Here is a 23,660-nt window from a genome sequence, read left to right on the forward strand (position 1 = left end):
CACAGACACTTAGAAGCACATCCTGAACAGGCAAAGAATACCTCTTCGTTAGTCTTTTTTTACAAAAGGTTTCACTCCTAACCTCATGTTTGTAGGATTCAGAAGAACAGGGTTCCTGTTTCTGGCTACCAGGAATGTTTTATTTACTGTCAACCTTAATCAAATATTTTCGATCTGTTGACTAGTTTTTCTTTGTTTGTAAGGTGTGAGGCTTGACAGATTTATCTGTTCTTATTCTAGCTTTAACATGGTATATTAATCTCATTTTATGGATGGAGAAACTGACCCAGTAACTGAGGTTGGTAAGGTAGAAATTTATGGGCTTAGGAGAAAAGCCAGAATATTCTGATATGAATCCACTCCATTCTCTTCTCCCAACTTCCATTTGGAACCAAAGTGTTTCCTTTTTCTAGTTTTTCTTATATGAATTTGAGAGTTAAACGAAACAGAACAAAACAAAACCTTTGGGTTTATGATGTTTATTCTTATACAAGGTAAATTCTTAAACAGTTGTACTGTTTTATACATAGTATACTGATCGCATAGTTTACTGGTCACATGTCCAAATTAGGGAGTAGGATCCCTACTCCCATGGATCTGAATGTTTATCGGTTAGTACCTGTTAAGTTTTGGGCTAACTACTTAATTTTTGTGCCTCAGGTTCCTCATCTATAAATTATGGATCCTAATAGGACCCACGTAGGAACATTTTTGATTCCATTTTAATACAGCTAATGGTTGGAATATGAATATGTCTTAGCTATTCTCTTCTGACATTCAAGATTAATGAGATAATTATGAAAATATTAGTTGTGTCCTTCTGAGACTTTTTGAGAAAGTATTATGTTTTTTTTTTTCTAATAAACACACCAGCATAACTAACTAACCATATAGAAGCAAGTCAAACCGTGTAAGGATTCTGGAAGTTATATAAGGTGGCAGTGTCACTTTGAACCATCTCCTATGCATCCCATGCTCCATAAACATTTCGATTCATCTTTTTCTTTTAAAAAACTTTTTCATGTGCAAAATCCACGACTCTTGTAGTTCTGTAGGATTTTTGCATTTTCTTGGGTGTTAGGTTTGCAAAGAGAGATCAACATCTTTAATCTCCAAGACCACAAAAGTATGGCTTTGTATGTGTAGAATGGTAAGAACTCAAAGAAGGGGCTTGCAGTCAAGATGGTGTTTTGTGTGTTATGGATTAAAGCTATTATGAAGTGAAATGAAAACTCTAGAAGCTGGCAGAAGCTCCCCTTCAGCTCTGCATGTGAACATACAGCCTGTTGCAATGGTTACAGTGAAGCAAAAACAAAACATTAGAAATAATAGTCTGCTTACACTTTGCCAAGAGAAAAGTTTATGAAGGGAAAAGTCAGTAAAAATACCTGATTCCTTGAGTATTTTCTTTATTATTGTTTATTCCTCTACTTCTCTCCTTTTATAATCTCATTTCATTCATACAAGTCAAAGTAATCATTTAAAATTTTTATGTGCATATCTCTATATAGATGTGTATATAGATATGTGTGTATATATATGTATTTATATTTGCAGATATTTCTTTTCAAGAACATAACACTCATGTTTAGGTTTAAGGCTTTGGTGTGTGTGTGTGTGTGTGTGTGTGTGTGTGTGTGTGTGTGTGTATACATATATATGAACAGTTTTGAGTTCACAGCCAGATTGAAGGGAAGGTGCAGAGTTAGAGATGTCCCATATACTCCCTGCCTCCACAAATACATTTTCCACCAGAGTAGTACATTTGTTACAACCGACGAACTTACATTGATACATCATAATCACTTCAAGTCCATGGGTAACAAGATCACCTATAACTTTACCTTTATTGAAACGCTGTGTTTTCTGTGTATTAAACATCAACTAGTATATTGACACAAATCTGTTGCTTTACATGGTACCCTTGGGAGGTCTTTAGATGTTATGTATCACTAGTTGATCACATGGATGAATTTATAAGACTTGTAGCACATCTGTAATACAGTTTGGTGACTGATTTCATGTTGTTCCTTATATATGCGTGTGTGTGTGTGTGTGTGTATCTATATATGTGTGTGTGTGTATATATATATATACATATATATATTCTTTCTTTGTGTGTGTGTATATATATATACATATATATATATGTATATATATATATACATACATTTTTTAATTATTTTTTAGAGATTTTATTTTTAAGTAAACTCTGTACCCAACATGGGACTCGAACTCACAACCCTGGGATCAAGAGTCCCACATTCCACCAACTGAGTCTGCCATGTGCCTCTTTCTCTTTGTTCTTAAAATCTCTGTATGTGCTGTTAGTTCTTGGCTTCCATATACAAACTGTAGAGCCAAGTACAGAGTAATTGCTCAATAAGCACTTGTGGAATTGAAATAATTTTACTTCTGTGTATCATTTTGGATGATTTTCTTCTGGACCTCTGCCATTTACCAGTCATCATTCTCATGGTTTTAGAATTAAACCAGGTAAAGAAAGCAAACAAGTAGAGAAATTACTATAGGTTTCCTCTTTGCATTGGATTTCTGTCTGTATTTCCACATTGGGTAGACTGTTACATTTTTTTATTAAAAAGCATCAAATCTGACAATAATGTGGCAGTTTATTTCCTTCATTCACTTTGTCTCACAGCCAACATTTTTCTTATTTGTCTAATAAGTTGACCAAGAGCTGACTCTTCTTTTTCTGTCCATGATGTTTACATAAGATGTAATACATTTTCTGTCTTAGGACAGAAATGTCTTAAAAAATTGTATCTTAGGACAATTTGAATATACTTTTTATTTCATTTGATCAGTAATTTTGGTACCAGTTACCATGATGGATATTTGTGATAGGATGTTGTTGTTTTTTTAATCTTATTTAATCTGACTTTTTAAGGAGAGGGGGTGTCCAATGGCCCCTGGAAATGATTGAAGGAGATTTTTATTACTAAATTTGAGAAGGTCACGGTTAAACTGGGTTGAGTTGGTCAACCTAAGAGGATTTCTGTATTTAAAATGAATGAGCTAATTTCACCTTACTAATTTTGTCTTCATCAATAAACTAAAAATACATGGATTTTTCCATATACTTTTCCTGGGAAGTTGTGTTCAGAGAAAGAGATTACTGTTTTCACACTGAGGATATCTATTAGAAAGTTCTTGGGACTTGGTCCTAAAATGATGCTATATATCTGATTATCTAATAAATCAATTTTTAGAATTATCTATGCTTGTAAATTATATGTTTAAACATTAAGTTGTTGGGCTAATGGGTAAATAAGAATTAAAATTTGAAGCTTTTCTGGAGCGCCTGGGTGGCTCAGTCAGTTAAGTGTCTGACTCCAGCTCAGGCCATGATCTCACAGTTTGTGAGTTTGAGCCCCGTGCTGGGCTCTGTGCTGACTGTTCAGAGCCTGGAGCCTGCTTTGGATTCTGTGTCTCCTTCTCTCTCTGCCCTTCCCTTGCTCACGCTTTGTGTCTCTCTCTCTCTCTCTCTCTCTCTCTCTCTCTCTCTCTCTGTCTCAAAAATAAGTAAACATTAAAAATTAAAAAAAAAAATTGATGCTTTTCTTTGAACAGAATTAACAAATGTTTAAAGATATGTTTTAGTTTAAAATCCCTTAAGGAATATAATCCAAAATAAAAATAGGGCATTTCACTAGACATCAGTATTTCAGGAAGTTTTGATCACTGTGAACCAAACTGAAGGCACAAATGATATGACTAAGAATATGACATGAAAGAAAAATCAGATATTTAACTCATTTTCCAGTTTTATACCTTAAATAATTATAATTTTGAAGTAGTATTTTAGAAGGACAATATTTGCTTTCTCTTTCTCTCAATAAACTTTAAAATGTTTAAAAATAAATAAGTAAATAAATAAACATCTTTTAAAAAGGTGTATTAACATACAGAATGATAAATGCATATACACATCATAAAAATTAAAGAAAAAAAAAATACCTTAGAAAAAAGTGACCCTATTCCAAAAGGAAAAGGAAAGAAAAAAAGCCAAACTTACTTTCAGAAGAAAAGAAACAGAACAACAGATCTGAAATCAGAGAGAGAGAGAGAGAGAAAAAAAAAAAAAGATGGTTTTAGAGTTAGGAGATTTTTTTGGGAGATTTCTTTTTGTATCAAAAGTTGTATATGTTGATATTTCATGTAAGGTACTTTTTCCATTAGATCAACCACACAATAGCTTTGTTTTCGACTCATGAGTTATTTACTTATTCTGTTAGAGAATGAAGATTAGGGAGTATATTTTAAGTTAACATCTGGAATACACTCTAAGTCCCCAGATTTTGTATGTCAAGTGAGAGAATCAGTCTCTCAGTGTCTATTATTGGGGTGCTCTGTAGAATATATAAGATCTAAATTCAAGGTATAATGAGAGAGAAATAAGGTAGATACAGGGGAGGTGAAAATGACAGTTTGCTAATGCGTAAATAAATTTCTTTAGAAATTCTTGTACATGTCAGAAGTACTGACTGACTTTAAAAATAAGTGAAGTTGACTGCATTCCTATAGGGATTTCGCAGTAATCCTTTAAAAGGCTGTTTTAAGTATTTGTTTTCCTAAAGTGTAATTCTCTTTAGGTAATTATCCATAAAATTACAATTGTATACTCCATTTTGACAACATTAATTCACCTAGATTCAAGGGTTCTCAAAATATAACTTAAATATGACTACCTAATTTAAGAAGTAAAGTTGCAAGCCTTATTTTTAGTACTTTAATTGATTTTAGGTTATTGAGTCAGTAAATTAATATCTATAATGTACAGATTCTATAAATGTCTAATGCAAGTCATTAGAGATGGCATGGATAAGTACTACTTTACATAATAACTTAGAAAAACTTCATATGGTTGATCGTATTACATCCCTATTTGTTTTTACGTACTTTTTTAAATATATGTAAATCATAACCCTAGTCACATAGAATGTTCTTTAAAAAAATTTATTTATTTTGAGAGAGTGAGGGAGCAGGGAGAGAGAGAGAGAGAGAGAGAGAGAGAGAGAGAGAGAGAGAATCCCAAGCAGGCTCTATAGTCAGCATGGAGCCCAACATAGGGCTTGATCTCATGACCCTGAGATCATGACCTGAGCCGAAATCAAGAGTCTGATGCTTAACTGGCTGAGCCACCCAGGCACCCCTACATACTTTCAGTTTGTGACTTAAAAATATGGTCTTAAACACAAAAATCAAGTGAATTTCAGGATAGAAATTTTTCCCATGGAAATTTAAATTCAGGACAGAGGAAGTTTGGTAAGCAAGGTTTCTTTCATACAGTATGAGTATTTTTGAGTTGTAATTTCAATAAGAAAGTCCGCTTGTGTTCTTTATATTGAGGTTATAGTTGGCTTAAATTTATAACCATCTGCAATTTCTATATTATATATAAAAATGTGAAATGTAGATTAATGATTACAATTTGTGTAATCGGTCCTAATATGTTGAAAGTCTAATATTATGATGAACTATGTTTCCCAGCAATAAAAAACATTCACAGGACCACCCAAATACTGTTTTTCACAGTTTAAAATATTGTTCAGAATTTCTTGTCTGTGAAAAGATGGTTCTAACAGCTGAAATAAGCTATTATATTTTTAGGCCTATTTTGGTTCATTATGGTAGGTATTAGTAAATAAAGGTTTATTTGTGAATTTTGATACCTCGTATATCTATAAAAAGTTTTCTTGGGGCACCTGGGTGACTCAGTCGGTTAAGCTTTTGACTTTGGCTCAGGTCATGATCTCAGTGGATCTGTATGGGGTATTTTCCATAAGGAACATGGACACGTTATTATAGGCAGCTTTAGACAGACTCGAATTCTGATGATTGTTAGTTGAGCAATAAGTTGGGTGGGCTAAATGCTCTAGTTTTGTTTTTCGTCTCTTTTGATAGATGTTTTGCTGGAATTGTGCCAGATCTTGCCAAGAAATGTGTAAATGAGAAAGAATCTTGAGTTGAGTTCTCAACCCAAACTAGAGACTTGCTTAGTTTGTAACTTTTCTTACAAATTTAGAAAAAAAAAAAAAAGTAACTGATTTCTGTATAAAATAGTAGAAATCCTAATTTATCCAGGAGAGGATGAAGAGGAGAATCATAAAAGTAAACATTGGTGTTTATGCCAATTTCTAATACTACATTAATGGTCACAATCAAGGGTCAATTAATATTTAAGGCATTAGGGGTTATGCTACCCTATAAAATAGAGATATTTTTATACTCATTTTACAGATGAAGAGACTAACATTCAGAGAGGTTAAGCAATTTATCTGAGTTTACACAGCTAAGAAGTAAAAGAGTTTGGGTTTGAATCCAGGCTCTGAGTCCATTCTCTAGATTGAAGAAACTTTCCCCACAAGTGCTACATTAGTTTATTTTTTCGTTTTTTTGTTTTTGTTTTCCCCTCACCTAAGCTATTTCTTCCTGGTGAATTTCAGGCTGTTAAGGTCAATATATATATATACATATATGTATATATATATATATATATGTGTATATATATATATATACACACATATATATATGTATATACACATATATATATATATACACATATATATATATATTTTAAGTTTATTTATTTTGAGAGAGAGAGAGAGAGAGAGAGCGCGTGCGCACACACACAAGTGGGGGAGGGGCAGAGAGCAAGAAGGGGAGAGAGGGACTCTGCACCCTCAGCTCAGAGCCAGGGTGGAGATACAATTGAGAGACCATGAAATTATGACCTGAGCTGAAGTCGGAGGCTCAAATGACTGAGCCACCAGGGCATCCCAAGGTCAAGGATTATATCTCATATTTCTTTGTGTTGCCAATGCTTAGAGCAATTCCTAATACAATATATGCTTAATATATAGGTAAACTAATGAATAGGTGAGAAAATTTAGACTTTAGCATATGCAAATATTTTTATTTGAAGAAGGTAGAATTCTCCTGTTTGTATATTAATTGGAAATTTTACTACAAGGGTGAATAGGAAGCATGAACCCAGCTAACTGACTTCAACCCTACAATCCATTTAGTGACAGCTCAGGGAAAAATCCTGCCTGATTTGAGTGAGTTGAGGTCATTTCTGCAGCTAATGCCTTAGTAGCTTCTGCTGTATTTGGGTCCCCTGACAGAAAAGTTTATTCTACTTACACTCCATATTATTAAAAATTGGAGCAGGGGGGAGAGCAAACGATATTGTTTTTTTTTTTAATTTAACTTATTCTACTGTCAGTCTTTTTCATTTCTCTTGGGACAGAGCCATATAATATTAGATTCTGTAGGAATATTACAAAAACACCAGGGATTCACTTCTAGAATTCCATTTTGGGCAATTTTGGTAATCATTTTAGGTGATAACAGATACTATCAATGACACTCAGCTGATTTGGGGGATTATTTAGGGAGAATTACAATCATAGGAAATTAATATGAAACAAAGTACCTAAAGAAAATGCATGATTCATTAATCATGTAGTTGTTTTAGTGCATTCTGTTTCCCTTGTGTTTCTTTCCTCCATATAGTTCCAGGCGAAACTATGTTTTTTGTTTTTTGGGTTTTTTTTTCCGTGATATGGTCTGTTTTTATATTTATTCCAATGATGAGTGAGTATTTGGGAAATGTGTATGAGTCAGTAGTCTACTCGCTACACAGTGAGTAATTAATGGATGCTGTCTTCTTATTTTTAACAAATATCTCCTTGTAGGATGAAATTCTGACAGGAAAATTACAGGATTGGTGCCCACGATAAGATTTATGTTAATAATTGGAGGCTGTATGCTCCTTAAAATGTAAATGGAGCTTGAACAAAAAGGTTAAGAGGCAAAGGCTCTTTTAAGAATATAGGTGTTCTTTTACAAATACAGGTTTGTTGTCAAGGCAGATCTAAATCCCCCACCCCCACCTAGGACAGATGTCACCAATTGTCTGTTAATATTCATTGTGCATCTGTCAGCGAATTACTGAACTTGTTACTCTTGTGCTTTTAGTAATTTTACAAGCATTTCTGTGCTGTAAGATGTTTTCATAGGATATATGATACAAGTGGATATTTTAATCATTTAATGGTTTCTAGTTTTAACCTACCGAAGAATATGAAAGAGAAATTCAGATCAAAATAAGACTGTGTTAATAAAATAAATACTGTTTCATTCAATCTACTAAGAAGAAACAGACTTGAAAACATAAACAAAACCCTGAGACGAATGTTATTGCCATGCTAGGAAAAAAGAGTAGAAACATATATATGAAAAAAGAATAAAATTACATATGTGTGTGTTTTGCATATCTCAACAGAATATTACCAAGATCTGTCTTTTAAATAGTTTCTTGCTTGAGGTTCCTATAGAAGTAATGTTTTAAAGGGGGGAACGGTTTACATCCAAGTAGGAGTTTGGTTTCCTCATCATAAATCTCATGTGACTTTGATATATTTCCTTGAAATACTTAGCACTAATGTGTCTATCTTTTTCCAGCTGCGGTTGTGTAAATATTTAGATATTTCAGTCACTCGTGTTTATATTTTATCTTCCAACTGGGCAGTTGTTGAAGGAATTCTGCCTCGCCCTTTTCTCCGATGTTGGCCTTGCCTAAAGTCAACTGTGTTCTATTCCCAAGGTTCTACCAGGATTCTTGCTGAGGGCAGCTGACATTATCATCTTTGTTCCTTGTTAAAGCCTCACTCGGCCAGTCCCTTTCTTCTTTTACCTTCTCTTCTATGAGAGACGGTTTCCTGTGAAAAGTTTGGCTGAAAATAGGAAGTTGGTTTTACTGAGTGTAATAGAAACCTTATATCTTATAACATAAAACAAACAAACCAAAATAACAACAAATTAACGTTAACTAGAGTGGTGGTTGTCAGGTGGCTTACAGGAACTCAGAGTTTATGATGGAAGAGAGAAGTCTTTTTATGAATAATGAATCAAGAATATTAGAGAGAGAGGCTTTGTGACACAGTGGAGGTGAACACCTCTTCTAGGGAGGAAGACTAACCTACGTTCTTCTGAGAGTTACATGTAGACTTCTGTATTTGACCTTGGCATAACTCTCTCAAAGTTTCCCTTTAAGAAAATGAGTCAATTATTGATAGAAGGTGAGAGGCTTATTCCCTGAAAGTATGGTGGTAGGAAAAATTAGAGAACCAGTAATATGAATTTTTTAAAGATCTTTGTTTTTTTTAACGTAACCTCTACACCCAGAGTGGGGCTTGAACTCACAACCCGGAGATCAAGAGTTGTATGCTCCACCACCTGAGCCAGCCGGATGCCCCAGTGATACTGAATTTTCATTGTGCAAAGAGTTGTGTAGGAACTGAGGTATTAACAACTGACAGTATAAGGATATTTACTCCAAAATTCAACCTCCTATTTAGAGAAGATGACGCAATAGAAGAAAAGCTTTATACTTCCATTTGTTCATCATCAAAATCTTTACTGAGCAAAAGGAATATGCAATCATGTGGTTTACAGTTAGGTGTTCTCTGTGTGCATAGGGAGAGAACAACAGATGCCACCACGTGTGACTACTTCTTGTTTTTATCATCCACGTTTTCAAAAATAAGTGTTCGAAAAGAACACTTCCGGTGTTGGAATCCAGAACAGACCAAACATGTTACTCTGTGGATTTTAGCTAATTAATCCTAGCAGTATTTATGGAATAGTTGGGAAGAGCAAGGGTTTAGAGTTTGACTAAGATTGAATCCCAACACTGCCATCTTCCAGCTGAATGACAGCTGAGAGTCTCACTTCCCCCATATGGACACCAGATATACAACGCCCACCTCATAAAGATGTGATGGAGGAGATGATGGATAATAAATGCTAGTTTTCATTTTCTTTCCTTTCCTTTCTGCTTAGACTTGATAATAAAGAATAATTTATTATAGTTTTTCTGGTGATGAAATGATGGCCATTTATAATTTTTATTGTGGAGGTTAACCAGTTACTCATTATAAATATCACTCGGGAATTGGAAAGTTCCTTTTCTGAAAGTTATACATTATGAGGAATGTGGGATTTCTATGTTTTTTGTTATGATCTTCAAAGGTATCAACTCTGTATTTAAGTAACTTTTTTTTTCTAACCCTAATCATTCTTTCTTCATATTATTATATGCTAACAGAGTATATTTTCTTTGGAAATGTGTTCCTTAGAAAAAAATTCAGTAGGATATCCTGAAAAAAGAAAACTGAAGGGTTCAACGGCCAAATAATTTTGAGAAGTACTGCATAGAATGAATACCTTTCTTTGTACGCATCATAATGTGCTTTAGCAAGACTAAAGACCCTGAGAGCTGCAGGTCTTTTTTTTTTTTTTTTTTTTTTTAGCAATACATATTAACAATCTGGGGAAAGTGGATTCCAAGGAACATTTTTGAAAATTTAGCCTTTAGTAATACAGAAGCCATTTTATTGCTGAAACTCTTTTACTGAAAACTGCCGTGCTAACATTCCGGGGAAAGCTGAGGCCTGTGTTCTCCATTCCCAGAAGTCACACTAGCTGTGGCCCAGCTATACGGGACTGCAGGTTACGGACACAGAGAGTCTTGAGCTCCACCGTACTTCAGTGGAGTCTGGGTAATCTCCAGGTTCTGTAATTGGCTGTTAATTCCTCAGTACACTGTCCCTAGACAGTTTTATTCTTTCCCATGGTTTCAGTCTCCAGATTGACTCTCATCTATGGCTCAAGCTGAGATTCTTTTCTGAGGTCCAACTTGGATATTCACTTGCCACCTTGTCATCTCCATTTGGATATTCAAGAAGTACTCCAGGCTCCTCTGTCCTTCCTCTCACCAGATTTCATTGTTTTATTCCCCACCTTCATTGGGATTGCCCTTCACCCACTGCTCTGATCACAAACTTGGAATCTCTCTACCTTGTGCTTCCTCTCCATCCTGTGCATCGTTCAATTCTGTTTTATCCCTTATTGCCAATGATCACGCGCTGTTGATTTTGTAACTATCTCTAGATTCTTTCTTCTGTTTTCTGCTCTGTCAAAGTCCAAGTTTTCAGAATTTAGTTGTTTGAAGAGAACAAAATTTCCTGACCGATGACCTCCTAATTTAGCCTGCTATAGTCCAGTTTCATACTACCAGTAGTGAGCTCTTTAAAAACAAACTTCGGGGCGCCCGGGTGGCTCAGTCGGTTAAGCGTTGGACTTTGGTTCGGGTCATGATCTCGTGGTCTGTGAGTTCAAGCCTCACATAGGGCTCTGTGCTTACGGTTCAGAGCCTGGAGCCTGCTTCAGATTCTGTGTCTCCTTCTCTCTCTGCTACTCCCCTGCTCATGCTCTGTCTCTCTCTGTCTCTCAAATATAAATAAACGTTAAAAAATTAAAAAAAAAATAGAAAAAAAAAACAAACTTGACTGTGCCTAAAATGAAATGTTTTATTGCCTTCAGGTAGATTCCAGAACGTTGGCTTGATACACAAAGCCCACCACATTATTGCTTCTGACTACTTCTTCAGGCACGTACTTGCTAATCTCTGACATGCACTTTATACTTAGGCCATACAAACTCCCTGAAGGTCCCACAAGTGTATCATATTTTTTTGTAGCTGTGCCTCTGGGTGAAGTCATCTCCTTTCTTTTATTCTTGACTTACTCTTCAAGACTCATCTCAAATTTTATGTGTCAGGATGCCTTCTCTTCCTTGCTCAGGCAGTTCTAAGTGTCCCCTCTTTGTTTTTTCATAGCAAATTATGCATCTCTATTTCCTATCTGAAATGAACTTTCAGAATTTAAAATAAAGATATGCTTTATTAATTAAATATATATTACCCCAGTAGTTGATTCTCATTTGCATCCACCCTTCAGAATTACAGTCAAAGTCAAGGCTGGTAATATATTATAATGTTTTACTTTCTGAAATTTTCTAGCATTTGCAATTGAGTAATCTAAAATCTAACTTAAATTTCATTTGACTTCAGTATAGCCTTTGTGAGAGGATAGGAGTTGCCAAGTTATTTTTTCCCCATGTTGCTGGTTTATTTCTTCCTCCTTTAGAACCCGGTTTCATTTAAAGAATTTATGGTATGTCGTATACCATGCATTGAACTAAAGCTGTTTCTCAATATTTCAGATTGCAAAACTATTACTCAGTATTTCAGATGATACTTTTTGTTATTTCAGGATTGATATAAGCAAATGCTCTTTTAATTTCATCATTCATTTGTTCATTTCATTGAGAAAATAATGTTAATTGTAGTAATTACAAATTAGAGATGTGCATCAGTCCATGCAGAGTCTACCGAAGGTTGAATAGTATGGATATGGTTACAATTTAAAAAATAAAATCTTTAATGTCTCTTCACAGAACACATGATTATTAAGCCTCAGATCATTCCATTCAAATAGGTCTTCTCCATCAGCCCTTCATTCATTTTTTTTTCATTTATTCAACACATATTTATTGAGTACCTACGGTATGCTCAGCACTCTGCCAGGCATAAGAGAAGCAACCATGAGCAAAATCAGACCCATAGGTCTTATAGACTAATGGGAAAGATGGTATTCAAAGCATCAAACAAGAAAATTCAAATTGTAATTCTGATCATTCTTACCAACCTTAACTATATAGTGGTCTTTAGGTTTATAAAAGGGTCATTTAATTTTTGTGGTAAGATCAGGGAGGACAGAGATTTGAAAGGAAAGTGGATATTAACTAGGGTAAGATCATTTCCAACACAGACCCTGCGGCAGGTGCAGGCCTGTGGCAGAAGAAATCACAATGTGTTTGTAAAGTAACACAAGGTGGAGAAAAGCAGAGAAAGAAGTGGAACAGGAAGAGTCTGGAGAGCCAGATAGGGGAATGAGCACACTCTTGTAGATCTTGTTAAAGACTTTATCTTAAGAGCAGTGAGTTTATTTTAAGAGCCCCTGAAGTAGGGGAGAACCCAGATTGTATTTGCATTTCAAAGCCTTCATCTGGCTACACTGAAGTGAAGCTATTTAAGAGCTTTCCTAAATCCTGGTGGGAATTGATAGTAGTTTGATCTGGGTTGGTAGCTGGCTGTGGAGACGGAGAGGAATAGATTAATTTAAGAAATAGGGGAAAGAAAGGGAGGTGTCAAGGAAGCCTGGTTTCTACTTTGCATTATTCATTGAGATTGGATGACTAGATAAGATCAAGGTTTGGGGCTCAATTAAATTAAGCCTTGGGCTGTTGCATGTGAGAAATCTTTAAGAAATTTACATATTAAATCTTTCCGTGGCAGCAATATGGTAGGAATATTAAAAAATATGAATCTTTATCCCTGTTTCAAAAGTTATAATCTCACTGGGAAAAAATAAAGTACAGACACAGGAAATACTTAAATGATATGTACACTCAGGACTTCACTTATTAAGTAATCCATAAGGTACAGAATGTAGGCCCTCACCCAGGGTCCTTTTTCATTTTATGTTAAATTTAATTATTTAAACTCAGTTATATAACATTTCATCTTTGAAGTATATTAAATATTAACATATAATTATTGGTACCTAATGAAATTCATTCAAATTCTGGGAAAGTGTACACACATGTGTACTTTTATTATTTAGGAAGATATAAAAATCTATATAGAGAGCAGTTTCATCATGTATTTGAATATGAATTTCACTAGTGTACTGGATAGTTTTTTAAAGTGTTGATTGATGTTAGTTACAAAGGAGATTCTCAGAATCCATACAATTATTTGTAATGCTCTACAATTCTCTCACACATTCCTCTGCAGAAAACAGGCACAGAATGTGGTCTGTACAGACAGGATGATGGGTTCTAAAAGCATTTGTGGTCAAGGGATTTGAAGAGCAGACAGAATTTGTCCAGGCAAAATTGAAGCAAGAGCACTTTCTAAGTGGAGGGCCAGCAGGATTCAAGAATTGGAAGATGTGCTTAAGGTGGACAACAGAAGGATTAATTAGTAAATAGGGATGGCAGGGTAGTCAGTATTATCCCTTGTTTACATAGTAGTAAGCCTAGGCTTTTATTTTTTTTATAATTTTTTTTTTAATGTTTATTCATTTTTGAGAGACAGAGAGAGACAGAGCATGAGCGGGGAAGGGGCAGAGAGAGAGGGAGGCGCAGAATCCAAAGCAGGCCCCAGGCTCTGAGCTGTCAGCTCAGAGCCTGACATGGGGCTCGAACTCACGAACTGTGAGATCATGACCTGAGCCGAAGTCGGGCACTCAACCGACTGAGCCACCCAGGCGCCCCAAGCCTAGGCTTTTGAACTAAGTTCCGTAACTGCTTCCAAGTGGTAATATGAAGATATTTCATCACTTCTTCTGCAGGCTCCCGTCTTCGTCAGGAAGATTTTCCACCTCGCATTGTTGAACACCCTTCGGACCTAATTGTGTCAAAAGGAGAACCTGCAACTTTGAACTGTAAAGCTGAAGGCCGCCCCACACCCACTATCGAATGGTACAAAGGGGGGGAGAGAGTGGAGACGGACAAAGATGACCCTCGATCACACCGAATGTTGCTGCCAAGTGGATCTTTATTTTTCTTACGTATAGTACATGGACGAAAAAGCAGGCCTGATGAAGGGGTCTACGTCTGTGTAGCAAGGAATTACCTCGGAGAGGCTGTGAGCCATAATGCATCGCTGGAGGTGGCTAGTAAGTAAAACGGGCTTTTACAGCGGGAATGGTACACTGGGATCATTTGCCTGGAGAATGGTAATAAAAAGTCAAATCTGTATCCCAGGCTTTACCTGAGGAAAATTTCTAGCTTTCTATTTGAATACGATCCTCTACCTATTTAATTTTTTCATAATTTTCATTGTAACTGGTTATTCAAGCTAAATTGGGATTTGCCCATAGTTGTTGAACCATTTTATTTTTAATTTGGAGCTGCTTTCTGTTGAGCATTTTCACTGAAATAGATTTAGTTCTTCTCCTTTGTTGCTTTTAAATATATTGAATATCCGTATGTTTCTCTAAAAAGAATAGCATGGGGTATTTTTCACTTGTCTTCATTTGGAGAAATACTTTCAACTGGTGGTATAGATAAGGTTTTAAACTGTTTCTAATTCTTAGAAATATATTATACTTCTGGTAAACTATAGCTAGAGAAATGTATGTATGTGCCTCATTCTTTATTATCTTGGCTGTTGTAGTGCACTGTGGGAGGAAGACCCGTGTATGTCATCCTTACGTAGTTAATGGTTTAGTTTATATGCATAAATACCAAATGTAGCTCATTTGCAATGACCTCAAAAAGGATCTGTTGACTAATGATTAAGTTGTTATATATCTAGAGTCTAAGTGTGTAATATGTTTGAATACAAATTGGGCTTCTCTTATTTTCAATAAACATTTAAGAGGTAGGCAGAGGATTTCATTTCCTTGAAAGAATCATTCTGTGTATGCGTGTGTGTGTGTATATATATATATATATATATATATATATATATGCATGTATATACACACACACATATAAATATATATACACATATATATGCATATATATATATGAATTACATAGGGATTGGCTGGAAAGACAGATGAAATTTAGATCTCTAATTCACTTTAACTACATAAAATTACAGGTGAACCTGAATACATAACTATATGTAAATTTATATATAATATTTTTCAAGATGATTGATGTTTTGATATAATTTATGTTCAGAATTTTAATTATATAATCAGTTTCATAATCTCTGACATTATCTCCATTATTCAACTAGAACTTGAATATATAGATCCACAGATAATTACACAGTTATACAAAGAATTTTGAAACAGATTTTACAACTTAATCAGGTTATTAATGTGGAATCAGCTCCCAAGAATTTAGATGAGTTGATCACACTCAGAACTATGTAGTACTTACAAGGAGACAATGCCAAAGATGTCTAATATGAGCATAAAATTTAATTAGCTAAAAATGCAAATAACCATTGAAGACTATGTCAGCACTAGCCATTCACATTTTTAAAACATTTACTTGAAACTCAAGTTTATATTTCTCTGTTCACATTTACTTCATCATAAACTTATGTACGTTCTCTTATTGCCTTGATTCCCAGTGAAAATCTTAGAACTACATCAATGAGATGTATAAAAGTTGTAATCATAGTAGCAGGCTATTTTGTTTTCTTTTTTTTTCTTTTTCTCTTTTTCTTTATCCCAACTTTAAATGTAGCACAGGCAAAAGAAGTTTAAATGTTTTTATACAAGGATGTATATATTTTGATAAAGTCATCTTTGAGGTTATGATATTAATACCTTTCTAACTTTTGACACGTTTATATTTAGAATGCTTATTCCCTGTGGAGATAAAATTAAGTTAACATTTGAAAACAAATTTAGAGAATCCTGAAAAATGAGGTAGATGACCTAGGCCAACTCTTATTCTTGGTAGTTAAGAAACTGAAGACTGGAGGGAAAAACAGAGTCATTGTTTATTCCCTGAAATTATAATTCCTTATAAATGAAGTGTATACCAATAGATATATAAAAGATCATCTTGTGTTTCTGTGTTATTTCTTACTCTACTTAAATTCTGATTATTGCCAGAATTTTTAGAAAAGGTTACACTTAAATAGAATGTCTAAATGCTTACCTTCTAGATCTTGTCTTTCTTTCTTTTTTTTTAAATTATTGTTTTTAATGTTTATTTATTTTTGAGAGAGAGAGAGAAAGTCAACAGGTAGGGGCAGAGAGAGGGAGACACAGAATCTGAAGCAGGATCCAGGGTCTGAGCTGTCAGCACAGAGCACAATTCAGGGCTCGAACTCATGAACCGTGAGAGCGTGACCTGAGCTGAATTCCAACACTTAACCAACTGAGTCACCCAGCCGCCCTTAGATCTTTTTTTTTTTTTTTCAAAACTCCTTTAGTTTTACTTCAGATGATCAAGATACCCTTAAAGCACTGGAGTTTAGAGAGCTGTGTTTTTCTAATCTGGCTTTTGTGTAGCTATTTTAAAAGACATTATTAGTTTCCAGTTAAATTCTTTTTTTCTAAGCAAGATGTTCCATTAATTTGTGAGTCCATTCTGGGAAATACTCTTCCAGTCTTAGTCAACAAATACACCGTCATGGAAGTGAAACCAGATATAAGATCATTATATAACTTTTACCAGTAAAATATTCATATACATAGTCCCTGAATGCATAAGTCACAAATTTTAGTGTGATATACCAAAATGTTTCAAGCTCCAGAGAAAAAAGAATATTATAATTTACTGAGTAAAATTTAAAGTACTTTAAACAGTGCTTTAAGATCATACTCAGTAACAATCCATTTATGTATAAAGCCAGAATGTATAGATAGTGTATATTTAGCAAATATATTTGGATATTAATAAAGACAGTTTGATAGCAAAGATTTTTATTAGTGGTAATAATTATTCTAAACCCTGAAAAAAGTTTGAGTAGTGTTTGCTATCAACAGTTTTTATACTTGTTTAATTGCATTAATTAAAAGCATATTTTTATTTGGATAAATTGTATTATTTGGTTACGTAAGTTACATGGGGAAAAATTAAGTGCTCTGAGTTAAAATAGATTTTGTGTATTTAAAAAATTTGGAAACTTATTTTGTAAACTCAGGCTTTAGTGCACTACAAATAGATGTGTAGTAACTTAGTTCACATATATTTCAGTTATTTATTTTAGGCGATGGTTACTGCTAATTCACCATTCTAAAATATGTTTGCATCCTAAAATGGAAGGTAGGCTTTTGTATGTTACATAAACCAGGTTGTATAGGGGTAGGGGGTTGGTTGGAGGAGGAGAGGTCTGGGGAACCATAGGTCATATTGCTTGTAGATTAAATCTGTAAGGTACAGTTTTACTTTGGTTTTATATTTTCTTGGAGAATATTACTACTTTTTTTTTTTATTTTCCTAGTTTTGGTACCAGAAGTTCAATAACTATTCTTATTTTTCCGAAAGACAAAGACACAGGGAGGCAAAGATTGTATCTAATTTCTTAGTGATCCTGTAGCCCAAAGTAATAGCATTAACAAAAGTGTCTGTGGGCAACACAGGTTTCACAGCACAGTTGTTGGTAATGCTTTTAAAAACATTTTTTGTGTTTCGTTTGCCTTTAAACCAAGTTTTACAGCTGTAACAACAACTGGATTTCTTGGTTCCTAACAATTGTCAATCTCTCAAACTTTGAAAAAAAAAAGATATTGAATGCCATTTAAAATCTTCATTTCTGTAAAGAAAAGATAACAATTGTGTCTTTTGTGTTTTTAATATTTATTGACATTTACATAATGCCCCAAAAGGATTGCATTTATTATTTAATAGGATCATTTATTTTTATTTTCTTAATTTACAAGCCAATTATAATCTGGTTAGACCCAGTGAAAAGCATTGGCCAGACTTTTGGTTCCTATCCTTGCCATGTAGTAAAAGCTGTATTCCTTCCTTCTCCTTGAAAAATCACTTTCAATGAAATTAAAAAGTCACCTCACACAATTAATATTCTAAAAATTCGTATGGTAAGAAATGTATGATGGTCCTTACACCTAAAGTTTCCTGAAACTTTTGGAAGTTTATCTCTGTACAGGAAAATAATTTTTTATTCACAGTTGTATTTTTTTTAATTTAGTTTTTAATTCTTACATTTCTTTGCAAACCGAGAATGATATATCATGATGGAGACATTAAGTTGGAAAATTAAGGAGATATTGATGCTTGCAGTTTGTAAGATTTCTGAAAACTTTATCAAATTCAGTTTCAAACGAGGCTTTCTAAAAGGGGCTTGCAAGCAGCATTTTCTTGCTTGCCTTGTATTAGCTCTATTCAAGAGTCTGCTAACTGTTTAGGAAAATATTTTATGGGCCCATTCTTCAATACCCACCATTATCACTCACTAAATTTAGAACTCCATTCTATGCCTGGCACAAATTGATAGCCCAATTCTTAGACACAACTTATATTTCATAAGTAATTTGATCTTGGGTAATTGCATTGAATTTTAAGGAACATTAATTTGAACCTTGACCCTCATGCTTTCCATCGTAGAACGTGGCCCTCTACGTCATCTGCCAAGCAGTGCACGGCCAGCATATGGCTATTTGTTTCCTATTTAAGCTGTTTTCTCTTGAGGAAAAGAAATTCCCTTCAGACCAGGCAGACATCTGCTCGCTGTCTTAGCAGCAAAACCAGGGAACTATCTTTCCTGAAAAAAAAAATCATTTTGTCCAATTAATCAAAGATTAAGTCTTCCCAGATTTTATTAACTGGGGTACATTTTAATAGTAATTAATTTGAGGTGAATGTTTATATCTTGAGGTAATATTTTCCCATGACTTTCAATATATCATCATCTTTTGTTTTTATTATTATTAAATGGTACTGCTTAAAATGATTTCGATTTTGACTTCTCCAATTTTCCTCCTTTGGGTAAAATGACAACTGAATTGACCATGCATGCTAAGTAGTCATGTGTTTACCTAGGTACAATAGAATGTATTCCAAACTCTGGACCTTGGGAGATGGAAGGATTACTCCTAGAGGTGAAATGGTTCAGATGAGAAGGTAGAAGTAGAATATGCCATTATATTTTAAAATATTGATTGTGTGTGTGCACACACACACAATATTACCTCTATTATGGTCAAACACTGGAATTATTTATACAATTTATATACGCGCGTGGGCGTGCGCGCGCGCGCGCACACACACACACACACACACACACACACACACACACACATACACATTGTTCCCTGATAGACTTTTATCTTTGAAGCTGAATTTGCTCTATACTGCATCTTTAATTGGGGTGCCTGGGTGGCTTAGTCAGTTAACCGTCCGACTCTTGATTTCGTCTCAGGTCATGATCTCGGTTTCGTGGGTTTGAGCCCCACATTGGGCTCCATGCTGACAGGGTGGGGCCTACTCAGGAGTCTCTCCTCCTCTCACTTCTCATCCCCGTGCACTCTCTCTTTCAAAATCAATAAATAAAAACAAAACAAAAAAAATCTTTGTTTCCTCTACTTAATTGGTTTTATTTTTTTAACTTGCCATTTTCAGGTGTTTCACCACATTCTAAAACCTTTTTTATATCTTATTTTTGTTTTCATTCTTCAAAGAAAGAATGCTAAAGAGTCATTTAGTTTCATGAGCTTGTAATCTTTTACTTTCTGGTCCACTTATATTCTGAAATGAACTGATTCTTTGTTCCAGAATTGATTCATGATTAAATGAAATTATGCATATAAAGTATAGCACAGGGACTGTCACATAATTAGAAAACATAAATTATAAATCGTAAATGTAATTGTTGGTGCTATTATTTTCATTACCTTTTTTTCTCTTTACCTCATTATTGTCAGTTACCTAGATTCTTTTTATATAAAGGGGATCTGGATGCTTCTGAAAAATGAACTCACTTCATTTTAAATTTAATGACATGTGTTGGGGCACCTTGGTGGCTCAGTTGGTTGAGTGCCTGACTCTCTGTTTTGGCTCAGGTCTTGATACCAGGGTCATGGGATTGAGCCTTGCATCAGGCTCTGTGCTTAGAATGGAGCCTGCTTAGAATTCTCTCTCTCTCTCTCTCTCTCTCTCTCTCTCTCTCTCTCTTTCTCACTTCCTCTCCCCTTCTTCCTTGCTCACACACTCTCTCTCAAATAAAATAAAATAAAATAAATAAAATAAAAATGTGTGTTAACATACTAAAATGTAAGTACAATGCTTCAGGAATTAAATTGTCTTAAATTAATTTCTGGTTGAGTATGAAATGTGTTGAATATATTAAATTCCACCTTGAGTTGAAATCCATGGTATGAGAGATTGATCCTTACCTTTGAATCCTCAGTGCTAATGCAGGACATTCAATAGTGTTGACTAAAATCATTTTTGTTGCAGCGACAAATGGAAAAACTCACTTTTATAACTTTTACAGTTGGGATAACATTCATGTATTTCCTAATGTATATATTTATTCACTTAAATAAAGAGGCAGTATTGCTAAATTCTGTGACATTTTTATGTTTACTTAAAGACTTGAGTGTTTACTATCAATCAGAATATATTCTTTTGTTGTTGCCTAAGCTTGTGCTGCTATAACAAGAACGCCACGTACTGAGTGGCTTGTGCAACACACATTTGTTTCTCACAGTTCTGGAGGCTGGGAGGTGGAGATCCGGTGCCAGCATGGTCAGGTTCTGGTGAGAGTTCTTTTCTCATTTTCTCACATGGTAGAGAGAAAGCTCTGGTCTCTTTACCCTGTGCAAGGACACCAGTCCCATGCTGAGGTCTCCACCTCCATGAACCATCAAATGCAAATTACCGTCAGAAGTAATAAGCTTACAGAGATCATTTTTACAAAACTTTGGAAACTTGTGTTTCATTTTTTATTACAGAACACTTTAAAAAATACATACGTGTTCTTGTAATATCATTACTGACAGTTAGCTACTGTTGAATGTTGGGGAGGTATCCTTTTAGATATCCTAAGGTCCCCATATATTCTCTGGGGAAAACTGTTCCCTATTTACTAATATTCGGTCTTTGGTAGCCAAAAAAGGCATTGGATATGTTGGAACGCATATCTGTGTAATAAAGACGAATTGGAAAAGTTAGCTCTCTAGGTTGGATCTGACCAGAGAGCTTTCTTCTGCTGAATATTACTAGATACACCATCCTGGACAAGATTCAATCCAGTAATCATGGGGTTAGGGGTTACATATACCGTTACCAGTCTCATGAGCCACTGCTTTTATTTTCTCAAAAACTTGATTGTGTTCATACGTGCTGAAAAGTACTAAGATGATTTTTTCAACACTAGTTGATACTTAGATATAAAAGCCCCTTGAGGCTCCCAGAAAATCAATTCAGTATTTAGTTATTTATGAGAAATTCTTGGCGGTGTCTCCTCCTATCAAGAGTTCTGTCTGTAAAAAATATTAAAAGAACAAGCTAGATCTGGTTACCTCTCCAATGTTATCATATCATTCCTCCTTTTAATCATCCTAATTTACTTAAGACTTAAATGCTAGAAGTCTTTCCCACATACACAGACCAATTTGAGAATCATTTGTATGTATTTTAAAACTAGTGACGAATTTAACAAAACATACCTAAACCTTTTTAGTATGCTTAATTTTAATTAATACAATATAAGTTATCTTAAACTGTCATTAATTATCAATTAAAAATTTTTTGTGTCCGGCTAGAATAAATTATTATTGCATGTTTTGGGGGGGGGCATAAAAGTTCTCTGTTTCTTTGTTACCCAAAGTGGGCATTAAAAATGTTTTTAAACAGAAATTAAATAAATATGTGAATACCAAAATATAGTTTATCCAAAAAATGGTGTTTTTTCTTTAAGTTTATTTATTCATTTTGAGAGAGTGTGCCCTGTGTAAGTTCATGTGGGAGTGGGGGAGGGGCAGAGAGAGAGAGAGAGAGAGAGAGAGAGAGAGAGAGAGAGAGAGAATCCTAAGCAGGCACAACACTGTCAGCATGGGGCCCGATATAGGGCTCAAATGCACAAACCATGAGATCATGACCTGAGTGGAAATCGAGAGCATGATGCTTAACCCACTGAGCCAGCCAGGTACCCCCAAAAATGTGTTTTTTCTTTTTTTCCAAAATAAGTCTGTCTTGGCTTTCTGCTTAGTTATAATTATTCAGTGGTGAACAAAAAGGAAATGGTTTCTACCTTTATGGAAATTATAGTATAATGGGGAGAGGGGAGGAGGACAGTAAATAAACAACTAGCATACAAATAATTTTACTGTTAAAATTGTGACAGGTGCCAAGAAGAATTGGGGTCAAGCTGAGAAATGAAATACAAGTAGATGTTACCAAGACACAGAGCAAAAGAAAAATCATTTTGGATAGAAAGAACAGTACATCCAAAAAGCCATGAGAAATGATAGACTTGGGCATAGTTGAGAAAATGAAAGATGGGTAGTATGGCATATGAGTAAGGGAGACAGCTAGGAGCTAGGTGGGATCTAGATCATACAGGGTCCTATAACCAGGTTAATAATGTTGTATTATATGTTCAGTGCAGTGAGAGCCACAGAAGGTTTTTGGGCAATGGTGGAGGTGACATGATCTAATTTACGCTTAAAAAATGTCTCTCGTGTGATACTTGAGTGCTATATGCATAGAGAATGAGTTGCACAATGATGGGGGAAGACCAATTAGGAAGCTCCTGCGATAGTCCAAGCAGAAGACGATGTCAGTGAAGGATCTGGTAGCCATGGAGATGCAGAGAAAAGCAAGGATTAGATTTGAAGATTGAAGACTTGGCTTAATTCTGAAGGGTGAGATCAGAGAAGCTGAAATTTTGCATGAGATACAGTTATTGGAGATGGCAAAGTCAAGGTCAAGTCTATGACCATGCAGATGGGATTGTCTATGGTCAAGTCTATGACCATGCAGAGTTTGGATTATGTTGTTATCCTAATACTAATTCGGTATGCTGCAGCCCATCACAATCCCCCAAATTGTATTTTCTCAGCCTGAAATAGGTTTACCTTCCTGTTTCACTGGTCACTATCTTACAGTCATGTCAAGCATCACTTCCTTTGGAGGTGGGTGCCCAAGTGCCTAGCACCATTCTTGGCACATTGCAAGTGAAGTTATCTAACGTGTAATTCAGCAACATTTTATTACATGCATGATGAACATGATAAAGTGTCATAATGCCGCTTTAAGGAACACTCTAATCTATGCTT

The 23,660-nt window shown here is 34.9% G+C and overlaps 1 protein-coding gene across 4 annotated transcripts in view; it reads left to right on the forward strand.

The window, feature by feature from the left end:
- The window catches only part of ROBO1 (roundabout guidance receptor 1), a 409,245-nt gene that overhangs the window by 57,725 nt on the left and 327,860 nt on the right, over window positions 1-23,660 (forward strand). For all 4 annotated transcript variants that reach the window (XM_047875011.1, XM_047875012.1, XM_047875009.1 and 1 more), the window contains exon 2: window positions 14,289-14,615. In XM_047875011.1, coding sequence (XP_047730967.1) covers window positions 14,289-14,615 — 327 coding nt within the window. The remainder of the gene's footprint in view (window positions 1-14,288; window positions 14,616-23,660) is intronic.

The sequence above is a fragment of the Prionailurus viverrinus genome, chromosome C2 (assembly GCF_022837055.1).
Source record: "Prionailurus viverrinus isolate Anna chromosome C2, UM_Priviv_1.0, whole genome shotgun sequence".
NCBI lineage: Eukaryota > Metazoa > Chordata > Mammalia > Carnivora > Felidae > Prionailurus > Prionailurus viverrinus.